Raw genomic sequence first — 13,987 nt, 5'->3', positions numbered from 1 at the left:
CATACGCGAGTGAGCAAATGTTATTTTCAAAGTTCACCACACCAATGCTGTGTTTTTGAGCTGTACAGTACATAATGTGTCTTTAACTGCCTGAAAAACCATTCCAATCAAAGAAGTAAAATCTGTTGTTAATGTTGGGCCTGAAGTAGTGATGTTTTCTCAAAGTAGACTTCAGTAGTCTTGCATAGTAAACATTTACTTTTTATTAATATACATTTCAGGTTAAATTCGTTACCAACAATTAAAATTTACAAGTTTTTCAAGTCATTGTTATTCAAGAAAACTTGTTGAAAATTTATCACATAAATATGCTCAATAAACCAAATGTGTACCAACTGATTAAAAGTCTATGTAAGCATAGAAAATAAAAGCTGAGAATATTCTTAATTGGTTAGATGAAGGAAAGAAAACTTTGGGTTAATTTGTGACTCTAAATTGTCCGTAGGTCTGAGTGTGAGTGCTTGTTGGTATCTGTCCATCTCTGTTGGCCCTGTGATGGACTGGTGACCCCGCCCTCACCCAGTGTAAACTGGGATTGGCTCCAGCACCCCCGTGACCCAGAAACACATGAAATGGTTGAAAATCAATGAATGAAAAAAATAAAGCTTTAGTATGTACTGTTTGACACAATTGTTAACAGAGAAATATAAACAACAACAATCCAATTTGACATTACAATAAAAAACAAAATCATCAATACAGAGGATCAAAGAAAGAATTTTAAGGTTTTTACCTTCACAGCATATTAACATATGATCATTAAATTAAGGTTTGCTGTTTGAAATGTGTTTAGAACCTTGAGAAGGGAAAAAGAAAATTCATGCACATGTTGGTTGGTGTGTGACTGGTCTTTATATCAACCCAGATAGGGGGGTAAGAACTCACATATGCAGTGCATTCATGGTTTCATTAAATAGTCAATAACTCAGAAATTCATACTACCTGGCCTCACAGGTGTTTTTCATACCTCAGACATATTTTATCCTGCATCATTATGTGTGAAAAACCTTTCTGATACACAAACACATTCAAAGTGCACATGGATATAAGAACATTGAGGAATTTAGAACATATCCCCCAAAAGTGCAAATTTTTAGTATTTGAATTGTCTCTTGATCAGCTCTTGAATGAGCTCAGCTTTTAATAACAGATTACAGTTTTGTCAATAACCTATAAACTGACATCTCTGATCTGATAGATCGATGAAGTATGACAGTTATTCAAATGCATGGCAACACATGTGACAAGTGGTGGGACTGAGAATGAAGGCAGATCCTTCTACCTTTGTGAGTCAAAACAGCAACTGTTAATATATCAAAGTTGGGTAGCTGTAGTAACTGACAACAGCAAATGGTCTTAACAAAAGCAGAAACTCTCAACACTAACACCCTTCTATTCTACAGGGAAGAGTATTTGAAATAGTACTTGAAATTCTTATTACACTACTATTAGCAAAGGTTTTGTGTAATAGAAGTTTTAAAATGGTACAGTCACTATTTGAGAGAGGAATATTTCTTATGATCTCCTTTTAGAAGAAAAAAATGTTTAACATAGTGACATTTCATGTGGACATCTACAATCATAGAGAAATTATGGCAAAGCATGTTGGTCCTTGTAGTCAGGGGAAACAACAAAAACTGATTTTGCTGTTAGTTTCGTCACTTTGATATGATATAACATTCATAACAACATTCTGGTCTTGGAGGTGGCAAGTCCATTCTGTCTGGCTCACACAGAGGAGACATGAGGCATATGGCAGAGTGTAAAAAAAGACGAGACAAGGAAAAATTCCCTTTGCAAGGGAATTTCTCTACAAAAACCTATTTCAAAATAAACTGTAAGTACTTGATTATTTTTTAGCATTCATTAAGTAATTATAAGTTCACTTTGACTTTATTTTGAGATTTTAAAACACAAATTTATTTCCTGGTTTTGTTTCCAGTCAACTTCAGAATGTTTATAGTTATTCACCCTTGATTTTGATTCTATATCATTGTGCTTTACCCCAATAACCTCACATTATCAAACAGACTTTAGCGAGGGTAATTCACTACAGAGGGAAAGCCAATAGATTGGGGGAGTCTAGATTCCTGCAAACTGGTGAGGGTAAGGATCATCATGGATAAGTTAGTACTGTTTGGGTTGTGCCTATACATGTAGATGAGTCTGAGCCAGTATTGAAGGTCCAAGGGTCAACTCACAGTTTGGCCCGCAGGGGTTTCAGGTACTTGTGGAAGGATTCGTGTACCTGTAAAGGAAGTAAAAGGTATGAAGCATTGATGAAATTTGAATAATGAGTGAGAGCACATTGAAAAGGAAATGCATATATAATCAAACAAATTCCTTGTGCTCTTATTTGTGCGAGATGGATGAGATCAGATTTACGTATGCACTTTGTGGTTTCGCTCAGGCTTCCTCTGGTGCCAAAGAATTTCGGTTGGCCATACGGAGGACAAATGCAATAGTCCAAGCTTAGCCAGTCAAAGAGAGCTAACTAACTAATTTATTATTTTGTTAATGTAACTGAAATGGTTCACGCAATCCTATCTACTCTTGATGCAGTATGTCTGTCATACATTTTAATATTTCATCCAAAGAAAATGTAAATTAATGCCATCTTACTTTCATGTCACAATACTGTAGATGTAAGTTAAAGTACAAGAGGTTTTTAAAAAACACCAATTCACTGAGACTTGGGCTGAAAACATTTTGCCATTACGTTTCACTATTGTGACCCTGACTGACCTCTGTTGAGTTCAGGGGTGAGCGGCGAGCCCATTCAAACAAGTGCTCATAGACGTTTCCATCGTATCGGCCCAAGACCGAGTTCAACTTCTTGTCACGGATATCAAAAGCATCCACCAATGCAACAGCATTGGGCCTCAGCTGAGACAGCAGCTCCTTTATGCGAGCAGAAATTAGCATCATTTGGGGGACACTTAGTAATCCAGCCTGAAAAACAAAAAGACAGGAGTTGGAAATGAAAACGTGTCACTCAACATTCTACAAAGTGGGCAAAGACAACAGACAGTGGGATCAGGTCATGTTAGCATAAATAATAGCAATATTGGTATTGTTTTCACCTTGTTGCAGTGTGTGTGTCATGAGGCAAAATGTGAACTTGACAACACCAATTGCAGCAAAAAATACTATATCAACTAATCAACTTTATTGGCAGGCACAAAGGCCATAAAAATATATGAAAAAAAAGGGCTTTAGAGAAGATGCTTATCTGTTTGTGGACTGATTTTCACTGCCATTATCATGTAAATTGCAGTCACAAAACATTATGTCAGATCAAATTGAAAGGCCAAGTTCAAAGATGATGGGGTGTGGCCCAACCTATCACTGAGTTGACGTGTGGTTTTGATGGTGTCATCACAAGATGGTCTCGTACTTAATTTTTTACTTCAAAGTTGCATAAAATAAAATGTAATTTCTTTTACACACAAAAAAACACATCAACTTCCCAGACACAACACACAAAAGGCCACATTTTGTTATTTTTGCAATAGAGGCTGAATTTTGAAAATTAAAATGAAAGTGAAACATACAAACAGCATAAGAAATATTCAAATAACTGGAGCTGATGTTTGTCACATGCAATAAGATTAGCCACCAACTGTGACCCTGTTGTTATTATTTTCTGACCTGTAAGAAGTCTCCAGAGTTTTGTGTGATGCCATGCAGGGCGTAGAGTAGAGCCAGTGTTGACAACACTGAGTGTATTGCTGTGTCACCGATCTCCCCCAACTTGTCAGTAAAGAGTTTCACTACAACATAGTGACAGTGGGCCTGGAACCAAAAGCAGGAAGATGTGAGGATGAAACAAAAGAAAACAAAAACAACAAAAAAGAAGAAGAAGAAAAAAAAAAGAAAAAAAAAATTAGAAATAAGATAACTGAACAGGTTTTGAATTTGATATCACGCATCAATTTGACATGAGTGAAAGCTTAAAACTATTATGTAATGTTTTGATTTAATTTAAATAATTTTAAAATGTGAGCTTTAGGATAACATAGTACTGATGCTGGGCAACATTAAAAGGCTGGCTACAGAACACCAGCTTCTAGTCCAAGGTTAAGTACAACTCATTTAAAATATAAAACTACACACAGATCAAATAAATGAATAAAAATACTGAACTTACATCTGAGGCTCTGACCAAGTCAATAGCACTGTTGTTCCAGGCATCCTCCTGGTTCTTCCTGTGCTGCAACTCCTGTTGGATGCTCTTAGCTGCTATTTGTACAAGGCTGCAAGCACACACATCATCTGCTTTGATTTAAGATGTCATCAGTTTAAAATTATGATAATTGATTTAAAAAAAGAACAAACAACAACAGAAAAACACCTCTCCAGGTTTTACAACATGCTGACACATATTTATCTTTGACTGATGTTTAAGCATAACAGTACCTGTCTCTTAATGGTATGGTATCCATAAATTGACCTTCCTCAGTGAAATCTGCTGTTTTTGGGTTTTTTACCATTTAACGAGAAAGATATATTTGAGATATTTGGCATATCATACCACACAGATAAAATGACAAAGACAAATTTGTGTAACAGCAGATTTAAGAAGACACTGACAAGACTATCGGGGCCATTCATATTGATAGCTAACAATTTGACCAACAACAAATCCATCCCAAACAGAGCCATTGGTGACATAAAACAGAATGCAATAGAATATAAAAAAAATTGTTCTGTCTCTTACGTGGCAGCTCGAAGCTTGTAGCCCTCCACCAGGCTAGCTAGGTCATTAATGTCGACCACAGTGGGCCTGGCAGCGACAGGCTGTGGCTGCAGCCTCTGATGCTCTGCTTCATTTAGGTAAGACACACTGCCACTCAACTGCTGGCCGTTTTTAGCCCGTTGGTAGCTCTTCACCAGGTATCTACTCAGACAATTGTTGAGGTAGCACAAAGATGAGGGTTGCACAGTTGAACTGGGATTTAGGAGTTAACTGTGTAAAACATTTGTGTTTATAATCATGGCACACTCTAATACAATAATTTGTGTTGCACATAGAGAGTAGGCAAAATTGATAACCACACATTATGTCAGTGTGCATTACAATAACAGGATAAAACTGCTTCAAGCTTATAGGAATGGTTATGTAATAATGAAATATAAATAACGAAGTTATATACAAAATTTTCTTAACTAGCAGGGCTAGAAATAAAAAATAAGCCATGAGAACTTAACTTAAACAGATAAATGAGTGCTGCTTGCGTCATCATTCAAGCAAATCTGTATTGTATGCATTATATGCTGGAAATTCAAATAAGCAGTAATGCAGATCTTGCAAAATAAATCCTGTCTTTTATTGATTTTAATATGTTCATATGACTCAGTTGCATTTGACCATATTAATGTGGAGATCATTAAACCTAACGGCAACAGATTTTCTGATTTTCAAAAAAACTGTCTACATAAAAAAGGGATAATGGAATCATCATACGTAACAGCAAAATCCAATTCTACTGAAAAAATGTAATTATGAGTTGGGTAAAGCCCTACACAATGTGCACCATATTAGGATTTTGCATGAAAATAATCACAGCTAGCAATTATATATTCCCATGCTACTCTGTCCTTACATAACCATATTCGTCAAAATGATAGGTTGGGGGGGGGGGGGGGGGGACCTCTTCTGTGTGGTTGAGTGCGTGTGCTAACTTAAGTAGCTAAGCAGCAGTCTCTGATGAATACTTTTATCAGAAATAGGTGGAGAGCAGGGTGACTTGTGAACTTTGGTGGATGTTAGGTGTCACATTTGCGGTTGTACGTTTCTGAGTGATAACATACCTCGCAGTCTGCAGCATCATGACTGTATTCTCACCCTCATAAGTGCAAGCAGGGGTAAAGTTGACATAAATGTCAGGCAAGGCACTGCTGCGAGAGTAGCCATGGCCACCACATGACATCCGGCACACCTCAATTCCAGAGTTTGCTGCCCACGTGGTGAAAGCCTTCAGACCCGCAGACAGAGCATGGAGCTGTTAATTGCAAGGCAAAGAGAATAAAATGGCTTAAATCTCTGGCCCAGAAGTTTAAAATAAAGAATTATTTCAACAACAGCACACTAATTCATGTTTATGAATACACCAGAATGAAAGATCAATGGCTATTTGAGCTATCAGTGACAGCGCTCCAGTAAACTAATTTATTTTAACTTGAAGCTTAAAAAAAAAAAAAAAAAAAAAATTATATATATATATATATGTGTATATATATATATATATATATATATATATACATATATACATATATATATATATATATATATATACACACACACACACACACACACACACACACACACACACACACACACATACACACAGTTCCTCTGCATTAGTAAATAAGATAAAAATATTCTAGTCCTTCTCTTTGGTGTTCAGTCAGTTACTCATGAGATAGTAATTAACAAATAGTAGTAATAAATTGTTTTGTTGTTAAAAGACGTGGTCTAGAAAATTTGCTCAAGAAATCTGATCATTATCAATGTAAAGAGTGTAAGTAGATCGTCGACTGACAGGTCACAGAGATGGAACGATGGAAACCAGTATTATAAGCTTATGAGTAGAATAATGGCAGAACTTTATTTGTAGATCTTGAAAGCTGTGATTGTTTTCATGTTGGCTGATTAACCTGGTATTGATGTCCATATGGAGTTTAATAAATCAGTGATCATTAAATTTAGATTACATCCTGCATGTGTATATATATGAGTCAGTACCTCAGGCAGTTCACTGAAGTCTCCTTGGTTAATGTCTCCAGTGATGCGATGGTAGGTCTTCCTCATGTACTGGCCAACAAAAATGAAAGCGTAGGCTGTAGCCAGCAGAGGGAACAGCTTGTACTGTTGTGTCTGGTAGTCCAGGATCTGAGGCTCCGGCTCTCTGTGGAACAGAAACACACAGGCTTTGTAATGATTTGGTCTGTCACTGCAGCCTCACGAATCAAAGAGAAATGTGACCTTTTATAATCTACTTCTATTTGCAGATGGAAGTAAACATACAGTCTTTATTTGCAGTATATCAGTCACCATTTCAAAACTAAAATCAACTTAATTGGAGTTTTAGTTATATTGAAATATTGTAGATGTGAGTAAGGACATGGGGCGGCATGGTGGCATAGTGATTTGCGCTGTCGTCCTTTCTGTGCGGAGTTTGCATGTTCTCCCCGTGCCTGCATGTGTTTCCTCCCACCATTCAAAGACATACATGTATAGTTTAACTGGCAATGTTAAATTGACCGTAGGTGTGAATGTGAGTGGTTGTTTTCTCTGTTTGTCCTTGTGTGTTGGCCCTGCAATGGACTGGCGACCTGTCCAGGGTGTACTCCACCCCTCGCCCAATATGTGCTGGGATTGGCTACAGCAGCCCTGCGACCCGGATACGGATAAAGCGAATGAAGATGAGTGAGTGACAGAGTGAGTAAAAAGATTTCCAGATACAGAGTTGAAACCAGGTGACACCAGGTAATTCCATAACAGCTTTAAACTAAGCCCTCAATTTCCCACACTGTCTATACACCATCCAACCGTATACTAACGTTTAACATTGTGTTGTTTTTACTGAAACCATTGGAGAGCTAACACAGTGTTTGCGTAGTTATTTGCTGAAGTGACATTATAGATTTATTTGGGCTGACTGACCCTGGCCGGAGTTCAGACTGGTGTCGAACAGCACTATAGCGGATGGCAATTGTGCAGGACTTGGAGAGTGCCTGCGCTGACTGGCCTACAATCATGGAGCGGATAAACACCATGGTGCCGTAGGTCAGCTTTTCACTTGGTGGCTTCACATATGTACCATCTGGCTCCACCTGGTGGCAAAACACAAAGGAGTCATTCTGAGAGGAGATGCGTGAGAACCTTGAGTCACACTGCTAAAAACATAAACACGATTAAAAAAAAAAAAAAAAATACTTTTTTTTTAGGTTCAGAAAAAAAAAAGGTGTCTGGTTGTATATGTTCTATTTTTTATGAATAGAGACTAAAAATCCTTTCCTATTTGTAAACAAACATCCATCAGTATCAAATAAGCACACAATGGTGGAAACAATCTAAACCTAAAGTAACCTAAACCAATACAGTCTTGGTAAAACAAATGCTGTTCACAGTAAAGTTTCCAATGATGATGTCACATTACCTTTGCATATTTCATCAGCATATTCTCCCGTGGGAGTCGTACATTCTCTAGTTTAAGAAAGCCATTGTCAACTTCACTAAAGCCAAACTTGGGACCAATGTCACCGACCACAATACCTACGAGAGAAAAGTCAAAATAATATCCAGACAGAAAGAGTCACACAGGGAGAGGAAGTCGATGAGCAAAGACTTTGTCACAAATGCATCCAGAGAAAAATCAGCCTTACCTGGCAGGGGTTCATGTGTGCTCATGTCACGGATGGGTACAATGAAAGCATGCAGGCCATGGCAATTTCCCAGAGTGTGAAGCTGGGCTAGGACTATGGCATGATTTGACGTCTTCCCAACTAAAAAGAGAGAATGTGGCTGGGTTAAAAATAGTTTGTTCTCAACTTCAATCCAAACATGTGGAGTGCGCATGTTCTCCCTGTGCTTGCATGGGTTTCTTCCCACCGTCCAAAGACATGCATGTTTAGATTACTGGTGACTCTAAATTGTCTGTAGGTCTAAGTGGTTGTTTGTCTCTTTATGTTGGCCCTGTGATGGACTGGTGACCTGTCAAGGGTGTACCCTGCCCTTGCCCAACAGGAACTGGGATTGCATCCAGCACACCCCGCGGCCAGGAAGCATTAGCAGATGAATGGATAATCTTATTCTTCATGTTCATCTGATATATGCTATAGGGATTGTGAGACTACCCAAACCACATTGTGTGAATAAATATCTGGTCGCATAGGTGCAAATGTACTTACGTCCTCCAGGCCACCATTTGATTGAGCTGACTGTGGGACTGTTCAGGACAAACTCCTGTGTGGCTGGATCATATGTGGCAGTGGTCTCCAGTCCTCTGAGATGTGTACCTAGAGAAAGACAACTTATCAAAGCCCACCAAATGTACACAAACAGAACCCAGGTGCACACAGTACACAAATGATTATTCAGTGAGGACAGCAAGACATCTTTACCAAGGGGAATGAGTGATAACTACGATCAAAGTGACATGAACAGACTGAAGATTAATCATTGCATTACACAGAATAACAATTTAGCAGTCAACGTACAAGCAAAACACTTCAAATGCAATATATCAATTCAATAATGGATTAAAAAAAAACAGTCTTAGAGAGGTTTAAATCTGTAACAACAGGTATTTGATTAACATGAAGGAGCAAAGGAATGTTTTGTGTACATGTTTGACAGATCTAAAAAAATATGTAACAATTCTATCTCAAGATGAATTAGTCTGTGCTGCATCAATGGTTTGCCTTGGACACACACAACAGGTCCACAGGTGGTTTTATACAAGTTTTCAGAGTAAATGTTGATATATTGATCAGTTGATACATACATCAGGCAAGCAAACAAGGGGACAAAAAAGATACACCTGGATTAATCACTTTGTTGTGTGTATATTTACAGTTTGTTTAGTACAATGGATGATTACAATGAATGTTTTGATTCTATTAACAAATGGGCGAGTTTGTAGTTCATAAAATGAAACCAATAATGGAAAGCATATAAAGGTAAGAGCATTAAAAACATTTGCATGTTTGACAAATGATAAAACTTTGTCAAAATAAGTGTTAAAGAAATTGAGTTCAAATCCATATGAGGAGGGAAAAAAAAAACAAAACTATCTTAATATGGTAATTATCTTAACATTTGTTTTGATAATTATCAAAATCTTAAAATCAGTCAACACTAAAGTATGGCCTAAGCAAACATCATCATTAAAGCATAATGTTGGGGTCTATTGGCTTGGCTACAGCTCGGTTTAGAAAAGTGTCACCAAATACAAACCAGGCAAATGGTTTTTACTGCTCTGTTCATTTTACCGTGTCCGATCTCAGTCTGAGCATAAGTGCCGATGATCTCTAGGTTCCATGAAGGCATGAAGAAATGGTCCATTTGCTCTGGAGTGGCCTGGTTGAGCAGTGTGGGTAGGAACATCCCCAGATGTAGATCCAAGGGTTCTGGCCTGTCAGGGTGCACAGAGCTAGGCCATGCATGACAAGGGCACACGGAAAAGAGCAGTGGAGAAGGCAGGGAGGAAGATGCATAGAGAATTTGTAATGGAAGCCAAAATATGCAGAGTTTAAACAAATGTGAAGTGAAGATGAATGAGGGGGTTTGGGATTGTCCATAATCGACATAAGGGATTATGGGTAAGATTTGTAAAGTTGTAAAGGTGCAGTGACAAAGACAAAGAATGTGCCAGAAAAAACAAAAGAAATTAGTTTCTGAGCAGGTCATGCATATTGGTTTTTGGCTTTTGGTCATAAATTATAGTTCATAAAATATTTGTGGAATTTGAACTGAAACTCAAATCAATTGAACTTAATAAAGTAAAATAATACTAAAAGTGATGAAGGTCACATTAGGCAATGGCATAAAAGACACGCAGGGAATTTTGACCAAAGATGGCAAATGCTGACACAAGATACGCTACAGGTGGGAAGATGTTTTTGAACCAGGTTGTGCCAGCCACACATATTATTTATAGTGGGTCCCACTGACACTGGGATTAGCGTAATGAGATTGTGTTTCTGAGGGTCGTGATCAGGTTTTCTCCCACAGTGAGTCATTGAATGGAATATTATGACCAAGAACTTTCAGTGCACCTTTGCATTAATGAAATATAAATTCGTAACATCACCCTCTTTGCCACTGAAAGGCAACAAATAATGACTGGCTTGGCCTACATTCACAGATTTGTTGGCCTCTTCAAGGACAAAGACACATTCAGAACTCAGCCTCATTACGTGCTCCCAGACGCATAACTTTGTCTACTTTTGAATTAAAGTTGCAACAAGACCTGCTAATTCACACAGCAGGCACACTGTACACTCAGATGTTGATTCACTGGGCCACAATGTAGTTTTAATCAAGCCCTGACCAGCACAAACTTCTCATTACTTCTTCAGGTTATGCAATGTCAGCAACCAATCCAAGAACAGTCTAAACAATTAGTTTACTCGATTACTTGATTAGAATTCATTGGAAACTGAATCCAACATTTGTAGAAAGATGAAAAGCAATCAAGGCACAGCAATCAAAATGCAGACAGGCTTCCTAATAAGTGCATTATTATAACATACGAGGGCATGAGAGTGTTGAGGGTAGGATAGGAAGACAGTCAGTCAAACTATTGTTGATGGGACATTATTGTGAAAGAAATTAATTTTAAGTGACAACCCCAGCTAAAGTAATGTTAGTAATGAAGCTTCAGTGTACTCAACAAGACAGAAACCAAAATTTGTTCAGACAAAATGTTGCTTACAGAAAAATCTTAAACACATAGATGCAGCTACTCTGAATTTTTTTTCTATGATTTGGATCTGTCAAACACGTACAACAAATCACCAGACAGCTATTCTTGATAGTGAAGTTTTCCGAACTGGAAATTGGCTTTATTTTTCCTTTTCCATAGATCATTTTGGCAAAATGTTCAAAAGTTCAAATATGACCTTTTCTAATCAATCTGAGGGTCTTAAACAACAATCAGGTTAAAGACACAAATGCAGGGGCTAAGTCCAGGACTGACCGTGACCCAGTTCAGTTTGGGCATATGTGCCAATCACTTGGGTGGAGTCTGCCAGAGGTAACCATATCTTGGCCTGCTGATTGTCACACTGGCTGTACAGGGTTGGTCTGAACATGGCAAAGTGTAGCCCCATGGCTTCATGTTGGTTGCAACTAACCATACTGGATAAAGGGAGAGTATAAGATATACAACCCACAATCAGACTTGTTATTCAAACATTGTCTATTTTATGGCTCGATACCCTGAAAAACAATGTGATTTGGTAGAAAAGATTTATCTTTGGGACATACAAGCTAGTCCAAGGAGTATTAATGTGACATACACGTATATCCTGTATATAAGCAGTTACAATTAATTTTCTCACCGTGAAAAGACACTCAGTACATCAAATAGACTGATGGAAAGAGGAAACAAAGCACACTGAAAGTTTGACAACAATTTCAAAAGTCTAGTCATATAAAATTATTTTTATATGACTGAGAACTGTCAGTGTCTAGAGAAAGCACTTTAGGGACACATGACGAAAAGCAATGTTAGGTTGGGTCATACAGATGAACAATAAAAGAAATTTATGAAGGCAGTATTTTTTAGATCATCTGCTACATTGCATCATAATTTGCAATCGACAAGGGTTGCATAACCTCTGACAGAGTTTAATTATATTGCTGTACTTTGCACCAACTGAATTTTGTTTGTTTTGGCTCATGGAGCATGGATCATAGTTCATTAAAATACTGTTTATACCACACAGTACCACACACACACACAATTTATTACCAATTATAATAATTTTTGAGATATAATCTATACAAGTAGACCATATTTATTATTATATTATTATAAAATCTTTATATTCAGGTATGATTCATGATTCCCTGTTCCAGTTTTTAGATACAGCTAAAAGACTAACAATGCATTTGACCGTTTGCCATCTGTCTTCTCTTTTACCACATACCTCTTATAGCAGTAGATTTCGTCTGGGTCTGCAATACCATACTCTCTCAGTTTCAGGATCATTTGAGCGCTTTTTCGAACAGCCTGGTCATAGCGTTCACTGCGAGAGAGGAAATTTGGGTCTTCTTCCTTGAAGTCTGGGTCGTGAAGAACCAGTGTCTCTACAGATATTATTGGAAATTAAATCAGGAATATATCTTTCAGCTTATACAACTAGAAGAGGAGTCAACTACTGATAACTTCAAAAGTCTGTCAAAATTCAGAAATGTTTACCCTCGTGAATCCTAGATTAATAATGATCACAGGCCTTTAGTCATATAAGATATGAGCACCTGAGCTTTAATAGTGACAACAGAGATGATGAATTTACACAACTCTGCAAACATGGTTCCCTGAGCAGCTGTATCAAAACAGTCGAGGGAAAATTCAAACTCAACAAGCGATCTGTCTTTTATAAACAGTCCAGGCTGTTGTTACTTTGGATCTTTGTGTATCACTTTATGAAGACGGTTTCACACATGCAGCATTAAATGCACCATGTCACGGAAAAAAAAAATCACGAAATATCTTACCGATATCTTTTTCATATATCTTATACATCATGACATCTGACGTCATGCTTCAGTTCAACACAACGCTGGCAGGTGAAGGTTGACCCAGTGGACCTTGAACGACCATTTGATCCAACTACTGCGAGGCCAACTTTATGACACCATAGGGCATATAAAAAATATGCCCTGACGTACTTGAACATTAGAAATACCCCTTTGCAGTGAACCTTAGGGCAGATAAATCAAAATAACGTAAAAGGTTGTCGTAATTCAGGAGAACTGGAAAGTTTAGCGGCTATTAACAACTCTAGCTAGCGGCCCGATGAAAGCCCATCGTTGGGTTAGCTCACTTATCTCCACTAACACGCCTTATTTAGCCATTAATAAACACACACGCCATTATGTTATTATGTTCAGGGTACCTGCGGAAAAAAAATAAAAAATAAAAAAAATACAAATAAAAAAATAACTCCTGTCTGTCATGGAAGACATTTCAAACTGACCGATTTCACGTCTTCTTTTGGTCTTTTCTGGGCCTCCGTCCAAAATGTTGGTCAGTTTCTCCACGTCAAAAGTGGCATTTTGTCGCTCTCTCACAATATCAGGATTCATGGCTGAGCACCAGACTTAAGAACAAGCGCTTCTGTAAAAATAAAATAACGATTGCTATCCAGACAGAAAGGGTGACGGACTCCTGGCGCAGGCGTATTAAGAAACGTGAGGGGCGGAGTCTGAAGATCACGTGGCACAAGCCATCATGCATACCCCGGATGA

The 13,987-nt window shown here is 37.9% G+C and overlaps 1 protein-coding gene across 5 annotated transcripts; it reads right to left on the bottom strand.

The window, feature by feature from the left end:
• Positions 1 to 80: 80 nt before the first annotated feature.
• On the bottom strand, positions 81 to 13,919 carry acox1 (acyl-CoA oxidase 1, palmitoyl). 5 transcript variants are annotated; one of them, XM_029503177.1, is made up of 15 exons: positions 13,717 to 13,919; positions 12,664 to 12,823; positions 12,486 to 12,512; positions 10,000 to 10,142; positions 8,917 to 9,024; positions 8,392 to 8,511; positions 8,166 to 8,281; positions 7,670 to 7,839; positions 6,749 to 6,911; positions 5,815 to 6,005; positions 4,721 to 4,900; positions 4,151 to 4,256; positions 3,652 to 3,795; positions 2,746 to 2,952; positions 81 to 2,248 (listed from the first exon to the last, which is right to left on the bottom strand). In XM_029503177.1, the coding sequence occupies exons 1-15, from the start codon at positions 13,823 to 13,825 to the stop codon at positions 2,198 to 2,200; spliced, it is 1,995 nt and encodes a 664-aa protein (XP_029359037.1). In that variant the 5' UTR covers positions 13,826 to 13,919; the 3' UTR covers positions 81 to 2,197. The 5 variants fall into 5 exon arrangements, with proteins under 5 accessions (XP_029359037.1, XP_029359028.1, XP_029359019.1 ...); XM_029503168.1 differs by lacking the exons at positions 10,000 to 10,142; positions 12,486 to 12,512 and adding an exon at positions 11,709 to 11,869; XM_029503159.1 differs by lacking the exon at positions 12,486 to 12,512 and having other exon boundaries at positions 82 to 2,248; positions 10,000 to 10,160.
• Between the last annotated feature and the right edge of the window lie 68 nt (positions 13,920 to 13,987).

The sequence above is a fragment of the Echeneis naucrates genome, chromosome 1 (genome assembly GCF_900963305.1).
Source record: "Echeneis naucrates chromosome 1, fEcheNa1.1, whole genome shotgun sequence".
Taxonomy (NCBI): domain Eukaryota; kingdom Metazoa; phylum Chordata; class Actinopteri; order Carangiformes; family Echeneidae; genus Echeneis; species Echeneis naucrates.
Note: the sequence above shows the minus strand (reverse complement) of the source record. Positions and strands in the feature narration are given on the sequence as shown.